General features: G+C 34.0%; 2 protein-coding genes across 2 annotated transcripts; both read right to left on the bottom strand.

Annotated features, from left to right (window-relative positions):
* Positions 1-548: 548 nt before the first annotated feature.
* Positions 549-1,361, bottom strand: LOC146925969 (uncharacterized). The gene has a single exon (XM_085705161.1). The coding sequence runs from the start codon at positions 1,359-1,361 to the stop codon at positions 549-551; it is 813 nt and encodes a 270-aa protein (XP_085561287.1).
* A 7,854-nt stretch (positions 1,362-9,215) lies between these two features.
* Positions 9,216-11,587, bottom strand: LOC146925968 (uncharacterized). Its single transcript, XM_085708059.1, has 2 exons — positions 11,437-11,587; positions 9,216-10,412 (listed from the first exon to the last, which is right to left on the bottom strand). The coding sequence occupies exon 2, from the start codon at positions 10,391-10,393 to the stop codon at positions 9,569-9,571; it is 825 nt and encodes a 274-aa protein (XP_085564185.1). The 5' UTR covers positions 10,394-10,412; positions 11,437-11,587; the 3' UTR covers positions 9,216-9,568.
* Between the last annotated feature and the right edge of the window lie 1,100 nt (positions 11,588-12,687).

Genomic DNA, 12,687 nt, shown 5'->3' with positions numbered 1-12,687 from the left:
TAAATAAAGTCCCTATTATCTCCCGATGTGGTAGTTATTCTTGGCATTACTGAAAATTATAGAAAAACTCGGACATGGACAAATATGTATTTCAGTATATCGGTACATATGTTTGCAAGAACAAACATCCATTAGAAGATAAATAAATATGCATATGTTCAAAAGTAAGACCACAAAAGGATGAGAATCAAATGCTTAACATGTAGTCATGTATAAACAGTTGAAACAAGTGAACACCCAAATTGATCATTGAAACTATAAACAACAATTAATTTAACTTTTAAAATTTGCAGATAGACAAAAAATACTCCAACATCAACATGTTCCGATAGAGTATATAAGGATTCACATTAACCACCTCAACAGAAGGATGAAAATGACTTACAATTGTAAGCATGAACCACCAAATTGGTCGTTAAAAATTAAACTCCGATCATTTTAATATCTAAAGTTTGCAAATAGACAAAAATATACCCAAATGAAAATACGTCGGTCAATTGTAGGTACTAATTTGGTGAAACTAAAATTATATAAAACTCCAACTATCACTATGCATCATCGTCATCACTAGCACTGTCGCTGTCATTATCACTATCACTATCACTATCACTATCATTCTCAGTGTCACTGTCACAGTCACAGTCACAGTCTACATCAACCATGGATATCAAGTCATTCATGATGACCTCTTCAAGAAGGTTACAGTTCTTGAAGAGATAGTTAATAGATTGGTGGTCTTTGATGCAATTACCAGATAAATTAATCTTGCGGAGTTTGGGAAGTGTCAAGAGTTGATGATCATCATTATCTCGTATAAAATCATACTTACAACAACTCATGGGATAACTCAGGTCAAGTTCTTCAAGTAAAGGGAAACAATCAGCAATGAAGAAGAGATCACTCTTGTGAATACTAATCATTCCGGAACAAGTGAGAGAGGTCAAATTTTTCATCTTTCTGGACAAAAATACCAACACATCTGTGTGAATGTCACCGTTGTTGGAAAAATTGAGTGATTTGAAGTCTAAAGGGAAATCTTTGGTGTGGCAGAGAAGCAAGTTAAGGTTTCTACCTTTTGAGAGGTCGAGGGATGTGAGGTTGGGGAACCTTTGGAAGAGGCGATCAAGGAAATGGATTGTTTTATCAGACATTGCTACGGAGAATCGGAGACGGTTGGTGATGGAGAGAAATTGTTTGGAGACAACGGAGAGAGGTTCCAAGTAGCGGTTGTTGTCACCGTCGTTGAGAAGTTTGAAGATGATCTCCCATAACTCATCTGTTAAATATGAACATGCTGCTGTAGTTTTTTGTTTCTTAGGGTTTTTTTCAGCATTGGATTTGGAAGATGCGGCAGCCTCCATTATGAGCAACTCAAGCAAACGGCAACACAGCACAAAAACTACAGAAACCCAAAAGAGAAAGAAAAACCAAACAATTATGAAGGAAAAAATGAGATACATGACCAGCACCACACCATTAAAGAGAACATCAACACCTACTTAAAAACACAAAACCTAACCAAAAACAATGCTGAATTGAAAGGAAAAAAAAAGACTAATAGATTGAGTAATGCAACAAGACATTTCTATTTAGTACTTTTGTGACGGAAATGAATTGAAAAGTGCCGTCATAATGAAACATTTTGAATCATAGGGAAACTAAAATCAATTCCAGAAACAAGAAATTAAAAACACAAGTACCAACGAATTAAATGGAATCAACATGAAACATAACAAAAACAGGTAAAACTCTTAACGAAGAAGACCAAAAATTGTGAACTTAGCACAAAAGGTAAAATCACAAGCCATAATTAAAATAAACCAGAAACTAATAATTGGAATGGGAAAAACAAAAGAAGGCACAAAAACAAAACAAAGGAATGAAACCAAAACATACCAGAAAAACGAAGATGTGATCACAAAACAAAATTGTGGAACCATTCACAAAGCTGCGGTTTGAAGGACACCCTGGAGCATTGAAAAGATTTGACACAAATCCTGAAATGGGAGAGAACTTGTGATCAGTATCTTCCATCGATTTTTTTGCAATTACTTAATTACTTAACATCCATAACATAGCCCACAAACATAGATGGTCTGAAACATAATTTTTTTTAAAGTCTATGTCTTGTCCAAGGACCGACTAATCATAAGGGTTCAATCCCACCGTCCACTTGCAAGGTCCTTCTAAAGCCAGCGCTTGCAAAAGCTCTCGACGCTTGCCCGCCGAAATTAAACGCAACAATTACAAGACAATAATTTTCAATTAAATAAAGAAAAAATACCCAAAAAAAAAGAGAGCAATAAATCACTTAAAAAAATTAAAAGAACGAAGATTTAGTAATTCACCTGTCCAAATCATTAAGCAGTGATTATGGATGGGTTTGCGATGCGTTTGATTGTTTTTGGGATGGGTATCAAATGGGTCTAGGGTTTCGATGAAGACGAGGGTTTTGATGGGTTTGTGATGCGTTTGATCGGTTTTGGGATGGGTACTGAATGGGTCTAGGGTTATGTAATTAGGATGTTCAAAATCGAACCAACCCACTAAAAAAACCTCAAATCAAACTAACTCAAACCAAAACCGCAAAAAGCCACCTTTGGTTCGAATGTATTCATATCATTTTCTTACTTAACTATATGGTTTGATTCGGTTTGCGGTTTTTTTACCAACTGAACTAATCCAAACCGCAACATAAGAAAACACTAATTACATTGTCACTTAGATCAATACTCATATATAGAAACTCCTCTCAACAAAAGAAACTCATAGAAATTCAATGGAAATTTTTATAAAATGACATATTTTTTCTCTTGATAAGTATTTTTTTGCTTTTTATTTCAAAAATGTATTTATGTACTTCTTGAACTTTTTGAGAATGATAAAATCTTAGTCTTTCGCATTTCTTATATAATAGGATTACTATTTGTACACATTTTTAATTTGGTCTATGTTGTTGGAACATTGTTGGATGAAAATGAAATTGTAATGTTTGATGAAATTGAAAACAATGTGAGAAATATGTTGATTTTAGCTTTTTAACTTGATTTTAACGTTGAAAACAAAAAATCGTATTGTCTCAAAAAACAGCACCAATTGATCCAATCCAAACTGCTTTGCTTTGGTTTGATTCAGATTTTTTAAAAGTTAACTGAATCAATCCAAACTGCATGTTTTATGTTACGACTCAGATGACTTTTAGCCTCAAAACCAAACCGCACCGCGAACACCCCTATTAATGTGGTGGAAGCAATTAGATATTGAAGAGAGAAATTAAAGGAATTAAAGAAAAAAATTTGGACGGTTTTTTCTTAAAAAAATGGTGAGAAAATTAGGGAAATAAAAATGTAAGTGCTCCCAATTGAATGTGACATAAAAAAAATGTAAATACTTGTGGGTACCGTTGTTTGCGGTATTCTTTGATTGGTTTTGAGGTAAAAATTCATTCGATCTAAAATAAAGTTCGATTCAATTTGGATGACTATTTAAAAGATATATGATCTAAAAGATATATCCAAAATGCAACATACACAACTTTTTATTAGTATCAATATTATAATAACTGGTTGTTGCAAAATATAGTCAATTTTCAATATAGACAGGAAGAAAAGGATAGAGTGGAGATCATACACAATGATCGTACACAATAAAAAGAGCAGAAAGACGGACACTCAAGTGCCCGTCTTTTGGCTAGTCCAAATAAATCAAACTATTTAGTTCGGTTTAATTTTTGAAAAACAGTAAAAACCAAAAATACATCATACCAATCATAGTTTTAAAAATCGAACCGGACCGGCCGGTCGAACCGGTCAGACCGGGAACCGGAGGAGTGATCGGTCTAGTCTGGTTAATGGATCGGTTATGCAATCAAACCGGTGAGAACCGGTATGACTCGGTCAAAACCGGAAAAAACCAGTGACTCGCCGGTTTTCAAAACCGACCGGGTCAAGGCTTTTTCCTCCACCATCGAACCTACCATGTACCGTGTTTCGTCCCTTCACCGCCATGAAAAAAATCGCTGACTTGCGAAAATGGAAGAGAGAGAGAGAGAGAGAGAGAGAGAGAGAGAGAGAGAGAAAGAGATTTGCAGACGTAATGAAGAGGTATTTGAAAGAAAGAGATCCATTAAAGGAGATTTGCATGAGATCCAGTTTTAGCAGACTTATGTCTGCGCCTCAAGAGAAAGATGAAAGGCATTGAACGCAGCTTTGCATATTCTTGTTTTAACATAAAACCCTAGATAATTAAGCAGACAAAATGACAGTATTGTCCTCTATTTAACCCATTTGGGTTGACCTGGTGGTATTGGCTTGAGATCTGGGAGTGTGCTCCTCCTCGAGGTCTCAGGTTCGATTCTCTCCAGTGTCAATTTGGGTGGGCTAATTTAGTTTCTTAAAAAAAAAAAAAGTATTGTCCTCTATTTGTGACTCATATTGCAGATACTGTTGGGCTGTGGATGATGCAATGCATATGGGCCTGAACTTTTCAAACCATTATTTATAGGAAATTTTACCCTATACCCCTACATTTATACCCTCACCCCTACATTTCATTTTAATTGTCTATTTTACCCTTCTATATAAATTAAAACACCAATAATTTTTTTACCTACAGTTTTCCAAAAATTGTCTGTTCACCCCCTCCTAACTGCAAAGCTACCGGAAAACACGTTCAGAGTTTTCCGAAAAGCATCAAATTAAGCGATCCTTTTCACAATTGCACACACAAGTTACGCAAAAGTGAGGGTTATCTCCAATTTCATAGTTAAATATGAAACATACATATCAAAGAGATGATTGTGCAGGATCCACAAAACAAGCACTTATCATTTCTCTAGAATTCTTGTTTAGGTTTGCTTCATCATCAAAGCTGTTGGAAACATGCCAACGGACCCAATTTTTTTAGGGGAAGAATTGGATTTAACAATGGCTTGAATTTCACAAAACTGGAATTTAAAAATGCATTTATAATTTCTTATTGAAATCCGTGGTTGGTTACAGATGTAGGTTAATGATCTAAAAATGGGTTCAATGGCATGAATGATAGGAATGGTTTTTTAGTGCTTTCAAAATAAACAAAACTAAAAACTGGAAATGTTGAAAAATGGTTTCCGGGAAATAGACTGTATGGGGGTGAACTCATTTGGATTTGAAGAAATGTGGAAGGTGAGAGTGAAAAATAATTGTGTGAAATGTTAAATGAAAGGAAGGGTAATGTTGGAATTTTCAATAATTTGCAGGGGTAAAGGTACGGGTGTAGGGGTATGAGGTGAAACTTCCTTATTTATATTATATTAAATTAAATTAAATATTTGCTAGTAAACAACACGCTACTTTTCTATAAAAAAAAAAAAAAAACGCTATTGTAGTTACCTTACATGTAACTAAATATTTATGATAAATATTTGGAGGATTTTTTTTATTCTTTGTTTAATTAATCAATGGATTTTCTTTGAAAAATTATACATATTAACGCTAACGTTTCTAATAAAAGCAACACATATATTTGTTTTTTTTTTTGTTAATGAGTGTTGATGTTTTATATGTGTCATAAGTACTTTTTTATAAACAAAATAGAGATGGATTTATCCGGTTCAGTCATGCGGTTCAACCAGTGACCCAGTGGTTCGACCATTAAAACAGTGATCCAGTAACTTTGCTGAGTCGATGACCGGTCCGGTTTTTAAAACTATGATACCAATGAAGATTTTATTGGTTCAAACATTATTTTTTACTAAAAACCGATCTAAACTGAACCGGTAAGCCCCTAATTAGAGGTGCTCTTAATAAATATGATTTGATTTTTTTTCCCTCTTATTTTATTATGGAAAGCCTATCTTTTTCTATTTAATATTTTTCAATTACCGAAGCTTACCCAACCCCACCCAGTCCCACCGCTCAAATTTGCAAATCTAGCAGCAGCGACTCTCACCACACCAGCCGTACCAACGTCCTCAATATCATTCACCTAAAATCTTCCAACATCAACAATATACCACAACGACCAGACCACTGCGGAGGCGTTCATATCATTCACCGGATTCGAAGAAGATCTCTTAATGACGACAACAACAAAAATGGTTGCAGTAGCAGATTTTTATTTACCTGATGAGTGTTGGGAAGGTGTCTTCAGATTCCTCATCAACGAAGATGATTCTGACGACTACAACCGGCACTTGAATTATCTCTCCTTCGTCTCAAAACAGTTCCTATCCATCACCAACCGTCTCCGTCTCCATTTCTCTCTCACAATCTGTCACCCAACACTCTCTTTCCTCTTTCGCCTTTTCCAAAGGTTCCCCAACCTCACCTCACTTGACCTCCCGCCTTCCCGCGGTGACGGATTTTGTTGGATATCCTCTCTCGCATCATCCATTAGAATGAAATTCACACAAACAAATAGTGTGCACAATTCTAATTCCTTTGTTGTAATTCCTTTGTTGCTCGCTTCATAGGGTTTTTTTTCTGCGTTGGATTTGGATGATGATGATGCTGCCACCATTGTTACAAACTAACCAATTTCTCTAGAGTTTTCTGTAATCCCTATTTTCTGTAACTACCTCCCTGTTTTTGTAATATCCCTAAACCCTAATCTTTGTAACTACCTCCCTATTTTTCTGTAACTACCTCCCTATTTTTATGTTTTCCCTATTATTCTGTTATCCTATCAAGTTTCTGTTAGGAGTTATCTTCCCATACAGTCCTACATATTCATTGAGCTATACATTGTTAATATAGAAGATTCATCTTCCGTCTCTCTTTCTCAAAGTTTCCCAAAATATAACAAAATCTCACTCTCAAAAGCTAACTCAAAGGATAAGAGATTCAACTACAATAAAGCATATGGTGAAGGCTGTTGATCCTTTGATAAATTCTTTTTCATTCAATAGTACAGAAAATGGATTTTATATGTAATGCATCAGATGTGTATTGTGATTGGATTTGGATTTAGGATTAATATATATCAATGTATCTTTTTTTTCCTCTTTCTGTTTTTCTTTTTGTCTCTTACATCGTTGATAAATTCTTTTTTTAATACTTCAAAAAAAAAAATTCTTTTTTTAAGGGATCATTGATAAATTCTTCTATAGTTATGAAGCAAAAACATGTAGGACATTAGAACAACAATGACATATGATACAACTGTACAATAACACATAGACACCATTAATAAAAAAAAATGGGATTACAAGAGAGCTGAAGCAAAAATAGACGCCCGTAATAATTTGATGAAATGAAAGTGTAAAAGTAACCCCATGCATTAGTGTCAAACTGCATATATGCCTTCAATTTGAAGTGTCAATGTTGCGTAGATGACAATCAATCAATCAATCAATCTCTCTCTCTCTCTCTCTCTCTCTCTCTCTCTCTCTCTCTCGTCTCGTCTCTCTCTCTCTCTCTCTGCTGGTTTCAAACCGGCGAAGGGAGGGTGGAAATTGGACATACCCACACAGGAAACCGACTCAGTCGAAATTTTAAAGACAACAAGAGTTTATCATGATGACATGTCTTCTATTGATCATGACCAGAGATATCTTGCATGTTCAAGTTACTAGCGTCTTTATATGTGAAATAGTGCTTCTAATATTTGATTCAGTATTTTATTCTTAAAATATATAAGCTAATTAAGAAGAGAAGCAGCAATAGAGATAAAGATTCCCAAATGAGCAAAAAAGAATGCATCAATATTTAATTCCCTAAGATAAAAACATTAGTAGATACACAATGACCATAATCAGGGTAAATGTAGGTGCATTTGATACACACTCTAATCTTTTTCTCCAGTATATGTAGGCACATCACAAATTCCGAGATGATGAGCAAGAAATGATGATATATTGAAGCATTTCTTGCAGCTCCTGATAGTGTAGCCTTCATAAGTTTTTGGCTTTGCACCAAGCAACATAGCCAATTACTACTGAATAAATGGAAAGGTCAAAGAGAATGAAATCAAAAACAAACTAAGGAAAAAAGGTTAAGTTCTATGTCAAGTTAATTACCAGCAACACCGTGTTATTAAGAAACCATTTAGAAAATAATAATCAAAATAAAGAAACCATATATGATACTACTGAATGAATGGCAAGGAAAAATATGAATAATGAATAAATGGCAAGAGCATACATGACACTGTCTACCTTCTCTTTTACATCAAAACTTGAGAAAGGATATAAAGATCCTGTCATATAGTAAGATGCAATTTAAAGCGTAAAAAATCAGCTTGAGGAGGTACTAATTAAGCTGCTACAAAATATAAGTGGCTAGCAGATAAATGAACAATTTCTTATCAATGGACTTTATAAAGAACAATTAAACAGTATTTAAAGCACAGTGTGTAAAAACTAACAAACTCACAATCCTACTAATCATTATCTAAAGTAAGGTAGCTTCAAAAACTAAAAGATAAATGCACATCACAAATCCTTTTGCTGCTTCCATGATGATGAGCAACGGATGATTTTTTCAATATCAGAATCTGAATTTCGTATAGAAAAAGTAAGCTAAGCACGTATATGATTTTTGTTTTTTGAGGTTAAATTCTTTTTTATATCCAAGCAGCACCATTTAAAGATTCTGCAACAATTTTACTTTTTATGCTCTTAATGCTTAAATGCTTGGATCATATTAATGTCAAGTTACAACGTCACATTGAAAACTGTAGTTGTGAAAATTATTGAGCAATGATGAAGAAACCATAGCAAGAATACTCAAAAGTCAGAAGCCAACAAATCGGTGGAAGAAGTAATCAGTTTTAATAAATCTTGTTGAAAAAAATGGTTAAATTTCATTTTTCATGTTGGACAAAAAAGAATGTCGACTAATGTTCTTTCAAGACTCATACAACTTTTATTTATAAGCTTTCAATGAAAATCCTTACATCACTTATAATATAATGCAACTCACAAATCTGAACCCCTCTTGTTTCAAAGGGATATGATATGAGTCCCTATGTTTTTGATAAATAGAAGAAAACTTGGTTTCATTACCAAAATTCATTCAATATATCGGTAGATCAAGTATTAAAAGAAAGGGTTTGCATGATGAATGTGTTTCGGCTTACATTCAAATCATTACAGAAAATCTCAGATGGGTAAATATTTAACTCAGTATATCATGAACAAACAGCCAATAAAAGATAAATAAATATGCCTATGTTGAAAAGTGAAAACACATAAGATTCTAATTACTATATCAGGAAGAATGCAATATGCCAAATGCTTAACATCTGTGATTATTTTAACTTCTAAAATTTTCAAATAGACAAAAACCTACCTTAACATCAACTCGTTCCGATAGAATGTATAAGGTGTCACATTAACCACCCTGCACTGAAGGGTGAAAATGACTTACAATTGTAAGAATCAACCATCAAATTGGTCCTTAAAATAAAAAATTCCGATCATTTTAATCTCTAAAATTTGCAAATAAACAAAAATATACCCAAATTAAAATATGTGGTTACTAGTTTGGCAAAACTAAAATTATAATAAAAAACTCCAACTATCACTATGCATCATCCTCATCGCTAGAACTATCACTGCCGCTATCGCTATCGCTATCACTATCACTCACCCTACCACTCCCACTCCCACTCCCACTCCACTCCCACTCCCGCTGTCTCTGTCACTGTCACTGTCGTTGTCACTGTCGCTGTCGCTGTCGGCATCACTATCACTGTCACTGTCTGCCTCATCCACGGAAATCAAGTCATTCATGATGACCTCTTCAAGAAGGTTACAGTTTTTGAAGAGATAGTTAATAGATTGGCGGTCTTTGATGCAATTACCAGATAAATTAATCTTGCGGAGTTTGGGAAGTGCCAAGAGTTGACGTTTATAATCTATTATAAAATCATACTTACTACGATTCATGGGATAACTCAAGTCAAGTTCTTCGAGCAAAGGGAAACAATCAGCAATGAAGAAGAGATCACTCTTGTGAACCCTATTCATTCCAAAACAAGTGAGAGAGGTCAAATTTTTCATCTTTTCGGACAAAAATAGCAACGTACCTGTATGAATGTCACCGTTGTTGGAAAAATTGAGTGATTTGAAGTCCAAAGGGAAATCTTCGGCGTGGCAGAGAAGCAAGTTGAGGTTTCTACCTTTTGAGAGGTCGAGGGTGGTGAGGTTGGGGAACCTTTGGAAGAGGCGATTAAGGAAAGGAATTGTTTTATCGGACATTGCTATGGAGAATCGGAGACGATTGGTGATGGAGAGAAATTGTTTGGAGACAACGGAGAGAGGTTCCAAGTAGCTGTTGTTGTTGCCGTCATTGAGAAATTTGAAGATGATCTCCCATAACTCATCTGTTAAATATGGACATGCTGCTGTAATTTTTTGTTTCTTAGGGTTTTTTTCTACATTACATTTGGAAGATGCGGCTGCCTCCATTACTAGAAACTGAAGCAAACTGCAACACCGGTGCAAAAACTATAAAAATCGAAAAAGCAAAAATAAAAAACAGACAATTATAATGAAATAAAATGAGATGCATGACCAGCACTACACCGTGAAAGAGAACATCAAAATCTCCTTAAAAACACAAAACCAAACTAAACAATGCTGAATTGAAATGAAAAAAAAAAACTACTAGATTGAATAGTGCAACAAGACATTTCAATTTAATTCTTTTATTGTCCCTGAAATGATTTGAAAAGTAGTTTCCAAATGAAAATTTTGAATCACAAGGAATCATATATCAAATCTAGAAACAAGAAATTGAAAACACGAGGATAAACGAATTAAATTGAATCGGCATGAAACTTAACAAGAACAGATTGGAGACCAGAACTCGCGAATTTAGCACAAAAGGTAAAATCACAAGCCATAATTAAAACAACCATAAACTAGTACTGGGAATGGTGAAAACCAATAGAAGGCACAAAAACAAAACAGGAATGATACCAGATCATACCAGAACAACTACGACGCGATCGAAAAACAAAATTGCGTAACTGGTCAAAAAGCTGCGGTTTAAAGGAAGTCTCGGAGCATTGAAAAGATTTGAAAGAAATCCTGAAATGGGAGAGAACATGCGATCATATCTTCCATCGATTGTTTGCTATTACTTAATTACTTAACATCCATAGCATAGACACAAACATAGATGGTCTCAAAAATCTTTTCTCTTTTTTAAAAAACTCGGTATCCCATCCACTGACTAAGTAACCATAGGGGTTCATTCCGATCGGCCAGTTGTGAGGCCCCTTTTAAAGTCATAGCAAAAGCACAGTATGCTTGCCCGCCGAAATTGACACTAGACACCAAGTCAACACTAAACATCAAATTAAACATAACAATTACAATAACTTTCAATTAAAGAGTAACAAATCTAGAAAACAATTAAAGAGTAACAAATCTAGAATAAAGAAAAAATACCCAGAAAGAGAGAGGAATAAATCACTATAAAAAAGAACAAAGATTTAGTAATTTACCGGTCCAAATCTTTAAGCAGTGATGATGAGTGGGTTTGAGAGGGTTTTGATAGGTTTGTGATGCGTTTGGTTTTGGGATGGGTACTAAATGGGTCTAGGGTTTCGATGGAAGAAATTAGAAATTGAAGAAAGAGATTTGTTTGGTTTTGGGATGGGCACTAAATGGGTTAGGGTTTCGATGGAAGAAATTAGAAATTGAAGAAAGAAATTTAAAGGAATTAAAGAAGAAAAAAAAAAGGACCGATTTTTCTATAAAAAAAATAGGGAAAATACAGGGAAATTAAAATTCAAGTGCTCCCAATTGAAAGTGAGCTGGAAAAAGTATGTAAATACTTGTGGCGACCGGTTTTCGCATCTTTGATCGTTTTTGAGGTAAAAAAGTTATTCGATCTCAAATAAATTACATTCGATTTGGATGAATAAAGTATTAATATTACACATACACGGTAAAAATAAAGGATTGATGCAAAATATAAAATAATGTTAAATAAGTTTTTGGTCCCTATAAATATAATGAATTTCTTTTTAAGTCCTCGTAAATATAGTGACATATTTAGGTATATAAAAAAATTCACCATAGTTATAGTCCTTGTTCGATTCAAATTTGTTTAATATGCTTAAACTTTTAAATTTTTGAACCGTTTTTTACATAATTGTTTAGAACATTATTTTTTTTGTGGTGTCCAGGGTTCAAACCTCGGACCTTGTTTAGAACATTATAATGCGATATATAATACTAAGAAAAGAATAATTAAGTATTGAAATTTCCATTTGACATATGATTTGGTTCATTCTTACTTTTTGTGTTTCTAGATCGGTTTGCGGTTTTATGTTGCATCAGTTTGGATTTAAACACCTCTACCAACGGATAAAAATGTCGTAATGTACCACAATTAGTTCCGTCTCCCAAAAGTGCCTTAGCATACCAGTTATAGTGGCGGTTAACAAAAACACCTTAACAAAATGGTATAATGCACATGTTTATTTACAGTGGTTATCCACAACCAAGGCAACACATCTCTCTTCTATTCTCTTCTATTCTCTATTCTCTATATATGAAACTTAATGTCTACCAAAAATACAATTTTACCCCTTCTTAATTTTTTGACACGTCATCAAAATTATATCCTTTTGTGTCTTTTGCATCAACTTCCCCCTATTTTTTCTCTTCAAAAAACAAATTAAAACAAACTTATTCGATAAAACACACTAACTTAATCTTTTTTTTAAACAAACAAACTTAATCTTAAT

The sequence above is a fragment of the Medicago sativa genome, chromosome 4 (genome assembly GCF_051527215.1).
Source record: "Medicago sativa cultivar Bolivia chromosome 4, Bolivia_mono, whole genome shotgun sequence".
Lineage (NCBI taxonomy): Eukaryota > Viridiplantae > Streptophyta > Magnoliopsida > Fabales > Fabaceae > Medicago > Medicago sativa.
This window is presented reverse-complemented; position numbering and strand designations above follow the sequence as displayed.

What these genes read in the sequence shown, in the direction of transcription:
- LOC146925969 (XM_085705161.1), bottom strand. Translation starts at nt 1,361, where the DNA reads ATGGAGGCTGCCGCATCTTCCAAATCCAATGCTGAAAAAAACCCTAAG.
- LOC146925968 (XM_085708059.1), bottom strand. Translation starts at nt 10,393, where the DNA reads ATGGAGGCAGCCGCATCTTCCAAATGTAATGTAGAAAAAAACCCTAAG.